Raw genomic sequence first — 17995 nt, 5'->3', positions numbered from 1 at the left:
CATTCACGTGCTTCGAAAGCCAAATATAGCGTTGCTATTTTTAAACAAAGTTATTTACCCATCTAAAAATGTACATAAATAAACAAACCAGAACAGCGATTTTTCTAGAACCCAAAAAGAAAACATTGGTTTGTCGTAGGTCATTTATTTGAAGCGGAGAAAAGTCGAGAAATTTCGGGTGCAATAACAATTGCCGCTCACCCTCTCTTAAATTGCCGCCGCATTCCCTGTCTCCTTCACTCTCACTGCTGTAACAGCATTCCATCTCGCTCAGTTCTCGACGTTTCGAGAGAGCACATCTCGAATGTTCACGAAGAGAGCTGTGGAGTATAAATAGGGCCGCTCGTTGCTCTGAGCGTCAATTCAATTCAAACAAGCAAAGTGAAAACATCGCTAAGCAAAAGCTAAGCAAAACAAAACAAACGCGGCTGATAAAGCTAAATTAAACTGCAAATTTAAAGTGAATTTAATACAAGTAACCACTGAAGAAGTTATTACTGAAACAAGAACGAGTAGAAGACACCTAATTACCTTTTACCTACTACTGATTACCAAGTAAGAAGCAAACACACAATGCCAGCTATTGGAATCGATCTGGGCACCACCTACTCCTGCGTGGGTGTCTACCAACATGGCAAGGTGGAGATTATCGCCAACGACCAGGGCAACCGCACCACACCGTCCTACGTGGCCTTCACAGACTCGGAGCGCCTCATCGGCGACCCCGCCAAGAACCAGGTGGCCATGAATCCCAGGAACACGGTGTTCGACGCCAAGCGCCTCATTGGGCGCAAGTACGACGACCCCAAGATCGCGGAGGACATCAAGCACTGGCCCTTCAAGGTGGTCAGCGACGGAGGAAAGCCCAAGATCGGGGTGGAGTTCAAGGGCGAGGCCAAGCGGTTCGCCCCCGAGGAAATCAGCTCGATGGTGCTGACCAAGATGAAGGAGACGGCGGAGGCGTATCTGGGCGAGAGCATCACGGACGCTGTGATCACAGTGCCCGCCTACTTCAACGACTCCCAGCGTCAGGCCACCAAGGACGCCGGCCACATCGCCGGTCTGAACGTGCTCCGCATCATCAACGAGCCCACGGCGGCGGCACTGGCCTACGGACTGGACAAGAACCTCAAGGGGGAGCGCAACGTTCTCATCTTTGACCTGGGTGGAGGTACCTTTGATGTCTCTATCCTGACTATTGACGAGGGATCCTTGTTCGAGGTACGCTCCACAGCCGGAGACACACATCTGGGCGGCGAGGACTTCGACAACCGACTGGTCACCCACTTGGCTGAGGAGTTCAAGCGCAAATTCAAGAAGGATCTACGCTCCAACCCGCGCGCTCTGAGACGCCTAAGGACGGCGGCCGAGCGAGCCAAGCGCACGCTCTCCTCCAGCACGGAGGCCACCATCGAGATCGACGCTTTGTTTGAGGGCCACGACTTCTACACCAAGGTGAGCCGCGCCAGGTTCGAGGAGCTGTGCGCAGACCTCTTCCGCAACACCCTGCAGCCCGTGGAGAAGGCCCTCAACGACGCCAGGATGGACAAGGGCCAGATCCACGACATCGTACTCGTCGGCGGATCCACGCGCATTCCCAAGGTGCAGAGCCTGCTGCAGGAGTTCTTCCACGGCAAGAGCCTCAACCTCTCCATCAACCCAGACGAGGCGGTGGCCTACGGAGCGGCGGTCCAGGCCGCCATCCTCAGCGGAGACCAGAGCGGCAAGATCCAGGACGTGCTGCTGGTGGACGTCGCTCCCCTGTCGCTCGGAATCGAGACCGCAGGCGGGGTGATGACCAAGCTGATCGAGCGCAACTGCCGCATCCCGTGCAAGCAGACCAAGACGTTCTCGACCTACTCCGACAACCAGCCCGGAGTCTCCATCCAGGTGTATGAGGGCGAACGGGCAATGACCAAAGACAACAATGCACTGGGCACCTTCGATCTGTCGGGAATACCGCCAGCTCCGAGGGGTGTGCCCCAGATAGAGGTCACCTTCGACATGGACGCCAATGGAATCCTGAACGTCACGGCAAAGGAGATGAGCACGGGCAAGGCCAAGAACATCACCATCAAGAACGACAAGGGACGCCTCTCGCAGGCCGAGATTGACCGCATGGTGAGCGAGGCAGAGAAGTACGCGGATGAGGACGAGAAGCAGCGCCAGCGCATAACCTCGCGGAATGCCCTGGAGAGCTACGTCTTCAACGTGAAACAGGCGGTGGAGCAGGCGGAATCTGGAAAGTTGGATGAGGCCGACAAGAACTCCGTCCTGGAGAAGTGCAGCGAAGTTATTCGGTGGTTGGACAGCAACACCACTGCCGACAAGGAGGAGTTCGACCACAAGCTCGAGGAGCTCACCCGCCACTGCTCGCCCATCATGACCAAGATGCATCAGCAGGCAGCGGGAGCAGGAGCAGCTGGTGGCCCGGGAGCCAATTGCGGCCAGCAGGCCGGAGGATTTGGCGGCTACTCGGGACCCACCGTCGAAGAGGTCGACTAAAGCCAATGAGACTTTTTCTGTTCATCCATGGATTTGTTCCTACTAAATTAGTGTTAATGATGTATATAGCATCTTGATGGCCATACTCGAATTATATCTTAGTCTTAACTAAAGTATTACAGGCTTAAGTTAGTAACAAGTTGGTATAAGCTTAAGTAGCTAAAAGGAAAATAAATTATCTATTTAAAATTGAAAACTAATAAATCTTTTATTTTGCTAACGTTTTCAAAACTTTTACAAATCCAATGGGTAAAGTAAATGCATATCTCGCCCTATAAAGTAGGGATATTCTAAAACAATATGTTGGTTTAAAGATTTTTGTGAGTGTTTATAAACAGTTGATCGTTTAAAACATCAGTGGAGGCAAACATAATTAAAGCTCTTGCTGAAAACGTAAAAACTAAACCAGTTTAATTTTTATTTAACAGAATATATATTCCTTTTCCCCACAAACACGAAGTAAGTAAATAAACAAATACGTTAACTGCTTTTAAAACACGTTAGTTTCACACTTTAATTTGCAATAGTTTAGTTCAGCAAGTACATTGAAATACATAGCGATACATGGCCTTACACACTTAGACACATACTTCGTACAGATACTTAGACGGGATGCATTACTTACTCAACGCGAAGCAATTCGACTAGAAATACAATCAATTTCCTTTACTATCACAAAAGTCGTCGCAACTTAGGAGAGAGGGGAATCCAACTAACTAAATTGAAATAAGTGAATCGATTTTGCAGCGAATAGAGAAATTTCCTACAGCTTGCCAATTTTGGTTGCTCGAAGTTCATTCGTGTTTACTCATTGGTAGATTGTCTTTCTGCTTGAAAATTCATAACGTCACCTACACAATTCCCTTTCTTTTGTTTCTCTACTTTTTTTCTTTACATAATTTCGATTGCGTAATTTATAATTTTCAATTTCTTTGAACTCGATTATGTAGATTTGGTTTGCTAATTGTCTAGGTTACATATGATACTTAATTGCTATAGGTAAGATTATGGCATTGCACTTTTTCCATGATTCTGAGTTTTATGGTAAAGTTCTCTGAATTTTATCAAGATCAAGTTTTATGGTAAAGTTCTCTGAATTTTATCAAGATCACCAGACGTGAGTTTAAGTTAGTGCAATTTTTATTTGCAGTTCAATTTGAGTTACAATTTACAATGGAAATTAGCTTGGTATACAACAGTATTAAATAAAATGTTTTATTTTTATTAAGACAGATAGCTTTTAAATTATGTGACACTCGTATAGTCTATGGAAAAAGTGTTTCATCTCCGACAAGCCGAAGTGTTTCTTACGATTCATTTGACAACGTTTCATTTGAAATTGGAATTTTTCTGTGCTTAGTCGAGCGTTTTCTAAATGGTTTCAACTCTTCCATATGTATATTTTTTTTTACGTATATCTCTTGTTTAGCTGGACAAACAACACTTATATATGGATAGTATAGTTGTTCCGGGGTAGCATTGTCCCTGCAACCGCTGCTTGGCGGGCTCAGAACACGACTTTAATTTAAATTCCCTATCGTTGCTTAAATAAAAAATGAAAAATGTACACGTATACATAAACACACATTGAGTATTGCTTAGCTCCAAGGATTTTCCTAACTACATGGATCCTTGCACGAACGCTTCTCGTTTTGCCGTCGCTCTTGTTTTTCTTTGCTTAGTTTTTCCTTCTCTGGTAGGTATAACGATTCACTCAAGTATTAAATATCACTTATAGGGGCATTGTTCCGTATCGTATGGGGGTGCATATACGCCATCCGGTCTAGACGTAGTAGGCATTGTACGGATTTCGTTTCTCCAGACAGGGCAGCACACACTCCAGCGTATTGCGGAATGCTTCGCGGAAATCGCGATTAAAGTAGGCGTATATAAGCGGATTCAGCGTGGAGTTGAAGTAGCCGATCCAGAATAACACGACGACCAGTACATCGGGACATGGGCATGCCGGTCCGCAGAGCGATGTGATGACATACCTGAACAAACAGAAAAGTGAGAATCACATGACGATAAGCAGCCAGAAGACGTCGGCCAACCGATTACGAATTACGGATTACGGATTACGGCCTACCATCACTCACCACAGAAAGAAGGGCAGCCAGCAGAGCAGAAAGACGCCCATGATGATGCCCAGGGTGCGGGCCGCCTTGTGTTCGGCCTTCCATCCTTTGGCCGGGCGCACCGAGCCGCCTGCGGGGCAGATAAAGAGTTTAGGACCAAAATGAAAGAGGGCAATTGGCTGATTAAGTTCAATTCGATTCAATTCGATTCGGTTCGTTTTCAATCGTCTCGATTCGATTCGATTCGCCTCGGTGCAATCCAGTCTTTGGGATTTTGACCAGAGTTAAGTTAAGAGTCTTGTTAAGCCATTGACAGTTTTCTGGTTTAATTCTAACAGTGCGCGGGTGCAGTCTAAAAATGGATTCTTGTTTTTAAAATATTTTAAATTTATAATTGTCAAGCCCCTTTTGTTGAAAATTCTTAAGTAATTTTCTTGAAATTTACAAATAGGGGGGTCCGTTAGATTTTTATAGTAATAAGACAATAGAAAGACAATTTGCTTAAAAATTTGTATCTATACTTTCCGTATTTGTTTAAGGATTTATAAAAATGTATTCTCAGCTTGGTTAAATTTTAAAATATTTTATGAAGTTTCATAACAAACAGGGTTCGATTTTCATAGCAAATTGTCAACAGGATGAATTTTCTTTTAATATAACTATATTTTCCGAATTCGTTTAAGAATTTATAAAAATGTTATCTCTGTTTAGTTACATTTTACAATATTTTATGAAGTTTCATGACAAATAAAAATAATTTTTAAACAAATGTCCCAAGCAAAATGAGTTTAGAAACTTAATGAGAAAAGCCATTAAAGCTCTCCATGAACTAAATTTAATCGTTTTTAAATTGAAATTCTTTAAAAAGGCATAGTAACCTCAGAAAATGTACTCGAGGAAAATAAATTGTTTGTCTAAAAATGAACTGTAAAATAATGAAAACTATCTATTTATACACATTTTCTTTTGAGTGTAGAGTGCATGAAGGAGGTTTATGTTCGTTTTATTGTGAGAGAAAGAGGATTCCAGCATGTTGCGTATACGCCATGTTTGGCGGGTCGTGTCCTGGCATGTTTAACTTTGACATCAGTAATACTTTTGCTGTTGTATGTTGTAGAGTATCGATGGCATTCTACCACTTCGCCACGCCCCGCCCCGCCCACCATCGCCCACCTTGCAAGTAACTGTCATTAAACTGCTGGAAAGGCCAACATGTGGGGTATCTTGGTGCTCTTGCGTGTGTGCGTGTGTGAGTGGGTGTGCGGGAAATGTAATAAAAACGAGGCAAACAATTGAAAATATTTACACAGGACACTTGTTATCACAAAGACATACAATTACCCGCATCCATCCAATCCGCCCGCCCAAACATAAACATAAACATAAACATCACTAGAAAGTGGGTGTGCGGGGGATACAAAAACAAATCAGACAGACTACAGTGAGCAACAGGAAGCGACGGACAATCCCCCGTGTTCGTCCCTTGATGGACGCCAAATGGAGATGGAGGCGGAGGCGGTGGTGGTCAGAGCCAGGTGAAACCATAATGCAAAACGAAAGGCAGTGTGGAGGCGCAATAAAGCAAAGCAAACGGAACGCACGTGCAAACGGAAGCAATTATGTACAGCATGAGGGCAGCGGGGGGAGGGGAAACATGGTGGGTGTTTCAGTGGGTGGTTGGTTCGATGGGTGGTGCGTATGACCCACCGGATTTGGGTGCCTAAGCTGGTTAGAGCAGGGTATCCAGATAAGAAGGTGCCAAAAACTGGCATTTCTGTGGGGATTTTGCCAGTCAGGTTGGATCTTGTGGTGGGCTTGTATCCTCTCAGTTTCACTTCTGAATTGGTATAATGATATTTACTACAGTGTTGTTAGCAACCACATGAAAGAGCAAGTTTTTAATCTTGGATTATATATAAGGTTTTTTTTTGGTTAATTTATTGACTTTAACTTTTTGTGTATTAGAAAAAGGAACAGGGTGCTTTGAAAACTCAATCAACCGAGTTTGAATGCAATACAAGGTGTATCCGTTTAAATTCCAAAAGGATTTGGCTTAAATGTATTTAAGAAAACCTCGGAAAACGTTTAATTTACTTGTGTTCTAAAACTAGATTTAATGGAAAAATGGGCTTCGAGATTTCCAGTGGTGGTTAATTGGTAGAATTGTTTATTGTATGTAGTTTATGTGATTGTGAGTACTATAATTCATCAAAATAGGAGCTTAGCTAAGCTGATTCTGAGTGGAACCAAAAGAATGCAATTGTTTTGTAAAATATGAATTTATTGGTGAATTTATTGGTGATCCTGGGATGGAGTTTTCAAGTGTGAAATGGATTTATACAGTGAATTATGAACATGTTCATATGAAAACTGAACTGTAGGAAATCGAGTGATTGACATTGATAGTTGGTAAAAGCGTGAAAGCGAATGAGACGGGTGCTGAAGCTGAGACAAGCAAAAGACACAGAGAGATAGAGAGAGAGGGAAAGAGAGAGAGAGAGAGAGAGAGGGGGAGGAGAGAAGGAGAGAGGAGGGGATACGACAAGACTCACCGGTTGCACCACAGTGACTGCATCCGGTCTTGAAGCGGCGCTTCCGGTTTTTGCTCTGCTGCCAACATGCTGTGACCGCCGCCGTTCGCTTGTGCCAGAAGCGGGTGGAATTGGATGTGGATGTGGACCTCGGCCCCTGGCCAAGATCGGGAGTTGGCTCGTGACTACTACGTTTACTACTAGCACTTGCACTTGCACTTGCACTTGCATTGGTGGTTTCAGTGGTGTCGTTAGTGGTGCCGGCGTTGGCATTAACATTGGCATTGGTGGTGGTGGTAGTGGTGCTACTGATGTCGGCGCCGCAGAGCGGACACTTGGGCAGCGGACTGGGCACAGCGGCAAAGGTGATGCCCCGGGGCCGCTGCTCAGTGACCTCCGCCTCCTCCTCATCCACAAAGATGCAGATGCCGCCGCGTCGGATCAGCGAGGATTTATTGGAAAATTCGTGCTCTGCTTGCAGTTGTTTCGGTTGATTTGTATTATTATTATTTTTTTTTTATGGCCACCACATTTTTGGGTTTTTGTTTGGAGTTGGTTGTTTGGAGTAGAAGTTTGTTTTTGGTTGGACATAATTTGGTGATTTGATTTTACATATATACACATACAACACACAACGAAATGGCGTGGAAAAGAGATACAGATAGAGAGAGAAAGAGAGACAGATAGAGAGGAGTAGTAGACAATATACAATAGGTATTTCACAGGACAGGACACCAGTTTCGGGCACATCCATCGGCTGCCTCTTCAGATCACATGCACGTCGTGCCATGCACCGGCAAACGCAAGGGATCAGGATCAAAAAGGAGGGGATTCAGAACACTTTTCTAGGGTTCCTATCTCTAGAAGTAGGTGGTCCATTTCTGTCTTCGTTTGCAGGTGCAACTAACTAAAAGCTGGCACTATTCTATATTAAGCTTTTCATCTAAGATACAGATACTTTTTAAAGTATTTTACGTTCTCCAATTAAGGCGCTATAGTAAGGGTTTGTCTGGGTTTTAGAAATTCGCACTTTTCGGGTGATTTACAATTTCTTAAACAAATCTGGATAATTTAATTGAAATTGTATATATGCATATGTTAATTTTTTATTTAGAATTTACGTTGTTTTTGTTAATAATCTATACTAGAAAAAGAACTCAAATTATTATTTTACAATTTATTTAAAACTTACCATGTTATTGGTTTTAAATTTTATTTATGAAAATACGGAAATATCCTAAGATTAAAATTTAAAGATTTCAGAAAATATTTCTAAATGCTTTTGACAATTGTTAAAGACAGTATTTAGAAATCTGAAATGATTTAAAAATGTATTCGTAATTTAGCTTACATTTTATTAATTGAAAAACGAATTTAGCATAATTTAAAATTTAAATATTTTAGAAAACATTTCAAAGTGCTTTTTACAAATAAATCACAAATAAATTCAAAGTTATTGTTCTCGATATGAGTTTTTATAAAGCGTTCAAGTAACTTTAACTTCTGGTGGTAAATTGTCAAGAAAAGATCGAATTTCTAAAAAGCAGAAAGAGCTACTTAATCCAGGCACGAACTGCAGCAGTCTACACCATACACAATAAACGGGCTACTCACTTGCCGAACTGGTGGACACGCGACCCATGGGAATGTAGCTGCGACTGTCGCTGTTGTCCTGCGAGAAGTTGATGACATTCACGTCGTAGGTCACCACGGACGCCTGTCGCTTGCGCACCGTCTGGATGCCGTCGTAGCCGGCCAGGATGCTGCAGCGTCCTTGTCGCCCAGCACCAGCACCAGCACCAACTCCCAGTCCACCGGAAATGCTCACGTCCGCATCGCCGGCGCTATCTTTGCGCTTGAAGAGCGGCGACGTGACATCCCGGTGCTCATCGCCGCATCCTTCGACGGGCGACAGCGTGGAGTCGAGTATGATCTCGGGCTTGGGCGATATGTTTGGCTGCGGCGGCAGTTGGGGACCTGACTGGGGCATGGACATGGACATGGGCATGGACAGGCTGGTCACCACATCCAGGGACACGGTGGAGGCGTCACTGGGCGTGTAGCCAGGTGCGGCGGCATGTGGCGGCGGCGACAGGAAGTACACATTGATGGACGCCGACTGCGCGTTCGCGTTGGAGGAGCAGCAGTCCAGTGCCGCTGGAGCAATGGAGACCGGCGGTGGCGGAGGCTGAGGCGCAGGCGCAGCCGGTGTGTTCGGTGGGGACATCAGATAGTTGGCGCACACCTGGTCGCTCAGCGTGCTCAGACGCTGTGGAGCTCCGGCCGGCCGGCCCAGCGGAAAGCTGAGCGAGCGGAAGATCTCGGCCAGCTCCGAGCTGCTGGCGATGAGCAGTCCGCTGGGCTCCGGCAGTTCCGGCGGCGACAACGAGGGTGGCGGCGTGGCCGGCTGCTGGGGTGACTCCCCAAAGCAGTCGGCCAGCTGGGCCAGCTCGTCGTCGCTCCGGCGCAGGCGTTCCGGCGTCTGCACCTCGCTGAAGTCAATCAGTTGCACACCGTCGCTGAAGTGCTGGATCACACCGGCGCCACTCTGCTCGCTGAGCACATTGATGTCCAGCAAAATGTCCGGCTTGTTGGGCGTGGAGTCCGTGTCGCTGTGCTGCCGCTGGCGTCGCTCAAGTTTGCGTTCCTTGCCGCCGTTGCCGCCGCCGCATCCGTTGTAGCTGTGCGACAGCTTCCGGTTGCGGGCGCGCCGAAAGAAGCTGGATCCCTCCGAGTTGGCCTGGTGGCGCTTCTTCTCCAGCGCAAAGCACTCGGTGCTCGAGCGCTTCGTCTTGGCCAGCAGGGAGAGTATGTTGAAGCCCCTCTCCTTGCCGTGCGGCAGTGGCTGCTCTGCCGGCGCTCTGCTCTCGCTGATCGTGCGCAGGAACTCCGAGTCGCTGGCGGCGATGGCCTTTCGCCCGCTGGCCGCCGCTCCGGCCTTCAGGCGAATGAAGTCCGTTTCGCTAAGGGCGGCGTACTTGCCGCCGCCCGGCCCGCCGATGATGGTGCCGCCCGTCTGCCGCTTGAAGTACAGATAGTTGTCCTCGATCAGGCGCTTCAGCTCCTTGTTGTCCTCGGCCAGCGGCAGGTGGGTGTCGTACAGGTCGTTGCCCTCGCTCTCGTCGCTGTTCAGTCCGAACACCCGATAAGCAGTGGACTCCGGCTCCGGCTCACTGTTCCCACTGCCGCTGGTCAGGCTGAGCTGCTGCTGCGGCCCCATGGGATGGGTCTGATCCCGCTCCCGCTCCCGCTCCGGCTCCAGCTCCTTCGAGGGCAGCAGCTTGCCCTCCGTCCATATCTGCGGATTGAACACTGGCGCCGGTGGCTGCAGCTGGTTGTGCGACGACGGCTGCTGCTGCTGCAGGGCCATCATTGAGGGGGCGCTGTCCGTGTGCGTGACCTTCTCGTACCGCTCCTGCTCCAGGTCCCGCAGATCGATGCTGCTCCGGCTGAGGCGGCGCGGCGGTGGCGACGGCACGCGTAGTTCATCGCACTCGTCCCTGTCGTCGTCCTCATCGGTGGCCGGCTGCAGCATGTCCTGTGGGCAGGGAACACAGGGAACACAAACTCAAACACACAACGCACATAACAATGCAGGGAGTCTTGTTGGCGCATCAATTACGCAGGACCACAAAGCAAAGGAAACTCTCGAGCAGAGTGCTTCTCTCCCACCCACCCAATCGATCCACATTCGCCTATTGCGGGTGGAAAAAATGCTTTGATGCTGGATGTCAGTGCTGCCAAAGTGGGTTGCATGTTGTTGTTCTTTAAGTTTGCTATTCTGCTTGCCCTTAAATTGAATTTTAAGGTTTTTCCCTGTTTGTTAGACATTTGTACGGTTCCATAATAATTGGGTGCTTGTAAGTGAAAGCTTAGAATATGAAGGTTTAATGTGTGGCGACATTTTAATTTGTAGCCCGTGTAGCTCAAAAATTAAATAATTTTCATTTGCGGAAAAACAATTTTAATAAAAAGTACCCGACTTGAACCACCACAATTTTTCCGATCTTAAAGTGTCCCTAAAAAAAAAAAAAACTTTAATGGAAATCCTTTAATTTATATTGGAATCTAAATTATTTTCCCTATAAATATCTTGATTTCAAAAGAATTAATAAATATTTATTTTCCTATACTGGCAGCACTGATTACCAGAGGTAAACAGTTCCTGGGTAGTTCCCAACTCACCTCCAAGTTGCTGAGAGCACTGTGCGTCTCCTCGTGCGCGGATGCCGCATTAAGATCGCAGTCGCTGGGATGCAGATAGCTCAGGTTGGTGGGCTGCTGGGTGTGGCCCATGTGGACGCTGTTCAGCAGGATGTTGGAGCTGGTGCGGCTGAGGGCTTTGCGCTGGCGTATCGCCTCCCTGTAAAAGCCACAGAGGACAGACACAAAAACCGGATGGACCGGAGTTAGGACCATTAAGCAAACCATCAACTTCGACCGGCCTACTCACTTAAAGATGCGCCAGTACATCACCAGCATCACGATGCCGGGTATCCAGAAGCTGACGGAGCTGGAGATGAGGGCGTAGGCCTTGTTGACCACAAACGAGCACTGGTCCGGATGCAGGGACACCTCGCGCAGGTGCTCGTCGGTCGTGTACCAGCCCAGGAAGATGGGCGTGAAGGATATGAGGGCGGGCAGGATCCACACATTGGCGAGCATGAAGCACACCGTTTTGTGTGTCATATTCAAAGGATACTCCAGCGGACGCACTATGGCATAGTATCTGTTGGAAACAAAGGGGGGCATCTTTATTAATGGAAATGAATGGCGGCCAGGGCCTCTCCACAAAAGGTGCCAGGTGGCTTTCAGCCATGCTTTTAGCACAATAATTGATTATCGCTCTTTGCTTGACTGGATAATTGTGTTTCGGTGCTCAGGTTGCCATGCTATCGATTTATTAAACAATTCAAAAGACGTTGCTTTCACCACATTGTTTAATGCTCATTAAAAGACTTACTTTAATTTATTTACTATAACAATTGATTATTTAAAATGTTCATTGTGTGATTGTAATTAAAAAGAGTGGGAAACGAAATAAAAACGTATTTGTTTTAGAGACTTTTACAATAATTCAAGGTAAATATTTTCTTGTGCGAAATAAGAAATTAGAAATTGATTTAAAGCTAAGACATCTTTCAAAATTAAATGTGTAATGACCATAATCAATTATTTATGTTTAATATCAAATAAGACATTATAACTTGATTTTAAGCTTAAACATCCTATAAAATTAAATGTGTAATGAAATGTGTGTATTTAATATTTATTTTAAACCTTAAAACAATCAAGTAATGCGAACCGAGTTCGAATTTGCCTTATTATTTTGAAAACAATTAATTAATAGATAAGAAAACCCCTTAAACTTAAGATGAAGACTGAATAATCAAATGACCAAATGATTAGAGACAACCTCAAACCTAAGATGAAGGCTAATAATCGAGTGTATATTTTTTTGTGAATATGACAGATTTATTTGTTTAGCAATATGCCCCACAGCGCCTATCATTAATTCTCTAATTTCCATTGAGGTCTGGTTGTATGTTTTTCTTTGTTTTCGGTATGTTTTGTGGCCCATCGAAAGGTGAGCGAGACACAAATTAATTAAAACAGACAAAGAACCCATGCCAGTGTCCATTGACCAATCCTCCATGGCCATTGTTGTTGGTCAGCTGCGAGAATCGCAGATGTTTGAGCTTCCAAGTGGGTATGGCGGCAATTAACGGCTTGGCGGGATCGGGATCGGGGATGGAGATGGATTTTGGGTGGGATATGGAGAACGCCTAAGCTCCTTCGACCAGCTGCAAATCATTTGGGCCGCATTCATCATACGGGCGGGGCCTAATGTTTGCTTTTGATGTGCGCGCCTTTCGCCGTAATTAATTGTTTCTTCTTGGCAATGCGCCGATTGTCGGTATTGAAAGTGATTTGGGCGCCAGGCATCTGGGCATGATTAATGGTTCGGCTCGATTTAAACGGCTCCCTGTGGCTCGGACCGCGATTAAGTTTAAACCGTTTAATTGTAGACAGTCGACAGTAGGCAGTCGACACAAATGGGCACTCACCTGTCCACCGATATGCAGCACAGGTGCAGTATGCTCGCCGTGGAAAAGTAAACATCCAGGCTGTTGTACACGTTGCACATGAACGGGCCGAACATCCACTTTCCGCCGGACAGTTCCACGGAGGCGTTGAATGTCATCGCACAGAGGGCCACCAGCATGTCGGCCATCGCCAGCGACACAACAAAGTAATTGGTTATCACCCTGTGAACAAAACAGAAGCCCAAAAGCTGGTGAGTGGTGCGTTGTGTGTGTGTGTGTGTGTGTGAAATGAGTGAGTGAACTTTTCCGGGATTCCCGCATTTCTAAACACTCGTCACGGGAGCAACCACGCCAAACGAATGGCATATGACATGCATCATGCGTGCTGAGTCCGGTGGTTTTAGCACTTTGACTTTACCACTGGCTAAACATTGCACTGCCCTCCATTTTCATTTTCATTTCCATTTCCGTTTCCGCCCGCCGAAGCACCGGGTGGGTCATCGGTATGCAGCAATTTCCTTGGCTGTCATAAGTCATCCTACTCACCAGGCAGCTGCCACCTTCAGCTGGAAGCCACTGCCATGTGAAGTTATTATCTTGTCTGCAAGGCAGTCGCAGGTTTATGCAATGGTTGCAGCTCTAATGTTTATTTTCCTATTCATTTTTACGGGAATATTAATATGAGATATTCATATTTGTAGGTCACTTCTTGATTTATCCTCTTAAACTGGCTAAGACAATTTCGTTAGCCACTTCGGTTAGTAAATTCTTTATTCTTTATTGGGATTTTGCACACTTAAATTATTGTATTGTTTTTCTGGGATGACTGCATTTTTTTTTTTATTTTGGAAAGTTTAACTGCCGAAAAATGAATAAAATGTTTTAAATTGTGCAGTTAAAAGTGCGTAAAAAAATATGTTTTTTTCCCCTAAATTTTGACTGAAGTATTCAATTCATTTCTTAAGGTATTGCTTTATATTGTAATATCTTAACGCGATCCTATATTGCGAACCGGTTATGTTCTATAATAAGGTAATAAACGATAATCTGAGCACTTTAAGCTGCTTTGGTTGACTAATAAACTCCTTAATCAACGTCTACCCGCGCTGCAGAAGGCATAAACGTTGCGCAACATTAAACGGGTGCCGTGGGGCGGAGCAGGGGGCGTGGCAGAGGGACGCAGGGACGGAGAGCGGGGGTCTCCAGCCCTGCGCTCAATGGTATGCTACACTTATTTGCACTGCACTCTAGGGCGTCCTGTCATCGCAAGGCTGTCATGGTAGCGATGGGCTTGTGTGTCGCATTTAACTTCGTTTTGTGCTTTATTATTCCACTTGTCGCTCATTTAAATTACAATTATTACGCTGGCAAAAAGGTTTCGCCCTGCGACCCTTCTCCACTATATGTATATGTTTGCCATTTGTATTGTCGTGCGATCCTTGCGGCAATGACCGTCAATTAAACCCGGACAAAAGTAATTGGATATAAAGACTCACCGCAGCTTGCGATTGCGCTGCACTGAAATGATGACCAACGCATTGCCCAGGACTGCGGCCAGGATAATTGACGAGAATATAAAGCCTTTGAGCAGCAGCAGCGATAGATCCAGCCAGCTCTCCTCCAGCTCCTCGTGGTTCTCCACGACAATGTCGCTGGCATTGGTCGTGATGTTGGTCGTGATGTTTGGGCCAACTGTTGCAAGGAACTCGAACGGGGACTCCGAGGACGGAAAGGACGAAAAGGAGCCCGACGAGGTGGCTGTTAATGATAGCGAAGTCAACGAGGCATTCACAAACTGCGATGTTATGGGCAAACTGGTCGTAGTCGTCGTTGTTGTGGATGTTGTTGTGGCAATGTGGCTAGTTAATGTTGCAGGTTGCAGGTTGCCGTCCGATGTTGCTGTTGCGCCACTACCTGCGATTAACGCTGCAATCGATTTGCTCAGCCTGCTTGATGTTGCTGCCGTTGATGTGGCTGTCATGGGCAATGTCATTGTCGTGGCCAAAAGGTCAGCGACGTTAACCCCGGACATCTCTTCAATTTCGCACGGTGATTGAAACGCAGCTCATTAAAGTTCCTGCCCCAATGCTTTTTCGCTGTACGTGTGGTTTATCTTTGCCCCGGTTGCTGCGCGTAATTTAAAACGCGCGTAATTGCAATCTGCAATGCAAACAAGGAGGCCAAAGTTCGCCGTCATCCTGGCTGTCTCTGCTGCTCTGCGCTTCGAGTGTTTGCTCACAGCTCCGACCGGGCTGCACTCCATCTGCCAATCCTCCACAGGTAGCCTCTCCGCTCGAATATCCTCGTTGGCAATGGCAAAAAGTCGAGATCCGTGCTTCGATTCAGCACTCAAGCGGGCAACAGTCGGCGACACGGGATCTGCAAATGAATAAATAAATAATTTATGAAATAACCGGAGAGTGTGAGGCTGTGAAACTGCATGAAATTGGCTAAATGAAAATCCAAACTGTTGCCGCCAGGGAGTCTCTTTATTCGCAATTCAGAGGCCATAAACCCCATTGTCCATTGTCCATTTCCCATTATCCATTTCCCATTGAAGGGCATATTGATTTGCCGGGGCAAAGTAAATGCTACGCATATCCCTTTGCCACGAAGCACTGTCAGATATCTGTCCGTTGGCTTCCACTTCAACTTTCCTCCAGAACATTAAAATAACAGAAATATATTGCGTATACGCAGTGTGAGCGCTTGGCATGCATCTGCATTTCCATATCCCCAGCGACAGACGACGACTGCAGTGCCGTCAAGTGCTGACACTTGGGGGGAAAAATGCCATATACACAAGTTGTTGCTTTAAAAGCAAGATTAAAGCGAGATTATTGCCGCAGCTAGTGCTAGTGCAGAATGAGAACTCACACTATGCTTTTCGCTGGCTATAATTTAAACAAAAGAACGTCCATAATCTGCGGTAATCTGTACGTTTATATTATTTTAAAGGTTTTTGCGACTCAATTTGGACGAAAAAAAGCTAGCGCATCATCAGCAAGAGCTAAAAACGAGCTTTCACTTTGGTCCGCACATTGAATTGATGCTGAATCGTCCTTGGCACTCACATAAATCGCTGGCTACAAGTTTTTATTCCACTTGTGTGGAGAGTAGTTTCTTTTACTAGCCCCCCCCTCCTTCTTCGTTTTGATTTCAATATTTTTAAGGATTTATATATATTTACACATAACCTTGCCGAGTCGATTGCATCGCAGCTCCTTTCATTGTCCTTGAGCTGACGACTCGACTTGTTTACCCAGTCCGGTTTCCGCTTTCCCGATTGCCAACTAAATGCTATAATGCTCGGCTTTGAGCCGGATAAAAACCACATCAGTGCTCTCTCATCCTCGTTGGCTTATAAATTTCACAAGCCATTATTTATTGGTCGCTTGACTGCCAAAGTCCCTAACCACTCCTATGCGACTTAATTATTGCCATCGCGTAAAGTTTACAAAGTCGCTGGCCAGCATCCGGCACTGGGGTTCTGCCTAAGCGCAAACGTCAACAGAGCTGGCACTGTGTGGGCACAGGACTCCTCCGCAGCACTCCTCCGCAGCAGGACTAAACGAGTCCAGGTCGAGTGGGCGGGGTGCAAAGTGCAAACTTCAAAGTGCCGCGTGCGCCCAGGACACGACTAATTCAATTAAATCCCTTCGCCCGTCCTGAGCCTGGCCGAAGGACACACGGTGGGCGTCGAGGGGCATTAGCTGGCGCACCATTTGAGGACTTAACTCCTCCGGAGCATTAGCAAACTGATAAAGCGAGCGAGAGCAAATAATTGATCCACTGGCAAATTCGAAAGGCAAACACTCAAGCCAGCAACTTATTGAAAGTCCCTTTGGCTTCTTAGCTAATTCATCACTGAGCAACTGGATTTTCCTGGCCATCAACTCAAATTGATAGATGAACCTGAAATCTCAAATTATAAATGAGCAAGAACTAACTTTCAGAGTTTGTATATATTTTGTACAGTTTTTGAATTCATCAAAATACAAAATAGTTTATTTTTAATACTCTATTTAGAGCACATTATATTGGAAATGATGCTCTATGGCATAAGTTGACGGATGAAATATTTACCATCGGGATTACAGAAAATGTTTGCCGAACTAGTACTCTAAAATTGTTTTTTTTTTTTTTTTTTTTGTGGCCGAATTAATTAAACGTTGAACATTGTATTCCACCGAGAATAAATACATTTCGAATTAGTTATTGTAAAGAGTAGTGATGGGAAATGCCAAATTATATTTTGATATTTATATATTTATTTTCATAGTCCTTTTGGCCAGATAAGCATTGAAAAAAAAATTGGGAGGTGAAAGTGAAATATAAGATGAAAATGAGTTAGTCTGTATAATCTGTTGATAGATTGCAGGGAAACTGCTGCGCAAGGTAATCCTCCACAGTTTTGGATTTGTCAAATTACATTTTTCGCAACTTTATGGTTGTTTGTTGTTGTTGTTTGTTTTCTTTTCAAGGATACATTTTCAGCAGTTGGCAAATAGATAAATCCTTCACGGCCCTGGCTGGAAAAGAGGTCGCCCCACATTGAGTTACTAAATAAATAAATGCCAGCTGGGCAGCTGTGCGTCCTCAGGTCGAGAGTTCGTCTCTGGTCGTGTCCGGGTCATGTTTGTGTAAATTAGTGGCACAAATAAACACTCGGCCAGCAGCTGCAACAGATGCATGGACTGGCCGACTCCAGAAAAAAAAAACTTTCGATTGATGGATTGTTGATGTCTGAACAGAGGCCGAGCTTAGTTAATTGAAAATCCTAGTGATTTGTAGCCTGGTGTTATTGAAACCCGACCAAGTGTGCCGAGCTTAT

General features: G+C 45.6%; 2 protein-coding genes across 3 annotated transcripts in view; one reads left to right on the top strand and one right to left on the bottom strand.

Moving 5' to 3' along the window:
- Nucleotides 1-351: 351 nt before the first annotated feature.
- LOC108135806 (major heat shock 70 kDa protein Ba) lies at nucleotides 352-2701 on the top strand. The gene has a single exon (XM_017256682.2). It carries the CDS (start codon nucleotides 574-576, stop codon nucleotides 2503-2505), a length of 1932 nt encoding a protein of 643 aa, XP_017112171.1. The 5' UTR covers nucleotides 352-573; the 3' UTR covers nucleotides 2506-2701.
- A 289-nt stretch (nucleotides 2702-2990) lies between these two features.
- The window catches only part of LOC108135800 (octopamine receptor beta-3R), a 42393-nt gene continuing 27388 nt past the window's right edge, over nucleotides 2991-17995 (bottom strand). The window contains exons 2-9 of one of the 2 annotated variants that reach the window (XM_017256671.2): nucleotides 14658-15540; nucleotides 13183-13383; nucleotides 11568-11843; nucleotides 11300-11477; nucleotides 8729-10652; nucleotides 7136-7585; nucleotides 4605-4713; nucleotides 2991-4499 (exon numbers count right to left, since the gene is read on the bottom strand). In XM_017256671.2, coding sequence (XP_017112160.1) covers nucleotides 4289-4499; nucleotides 4605-4713; nucleotides 7136-7585; nucleotides 8729-10652; nucleotides 11300-11477; nucleotides 11568-11843; nucleotides 13183-13383; nucleotides 14658-15193 — 3885 coding nt within the window. In that variant the 5' untranslated portion in view covers nucleotides 15194-15540 and the 3' untranslated portion in view covers nucleotides 2991-4288. The remainder of the gene's footprint in view (nucleotides 4500-4604; nucleotides 4714-7135; nucleotides 7586-8728; nucleotides 10653-11299; nucleotides 11478-11567; nucleotides 11844-13182; nucleotides 13384-14657; nucleotides 15541-17995) is intronic. The other variant, XM_017256672.2, reaches the window with a different exon arrangement.

Source organism: Drosophila elegans, unplaced genomic scaffold, assembly GCF_018152505.1.
Source record: "Drosophila elegans isolate 14027-0461.03 unplaced genomic scaffold, ASM1815250v1 contig_476, whole genome shotgun sequence".
NCBI lineage: Eukaryota > Metazoa > Arthropoda > Insecta > Diptera > Drosophilidae > Drosophila > Drosophila elegans.
The sequence above is the reverse complement of the archived record's forward strand: the minus strand, read 5'-3'. Positions and strand labels throughout refer to the sequence as shown.

Coding starts and splice junctions, on each gene's coding strand:
- LOC108135806 (XM_017256682.2), top strand. CDS start 574: ATGCCAGCTATTGGAATCGATCTGGGCACCACCTACTCCTGCGTGGGT.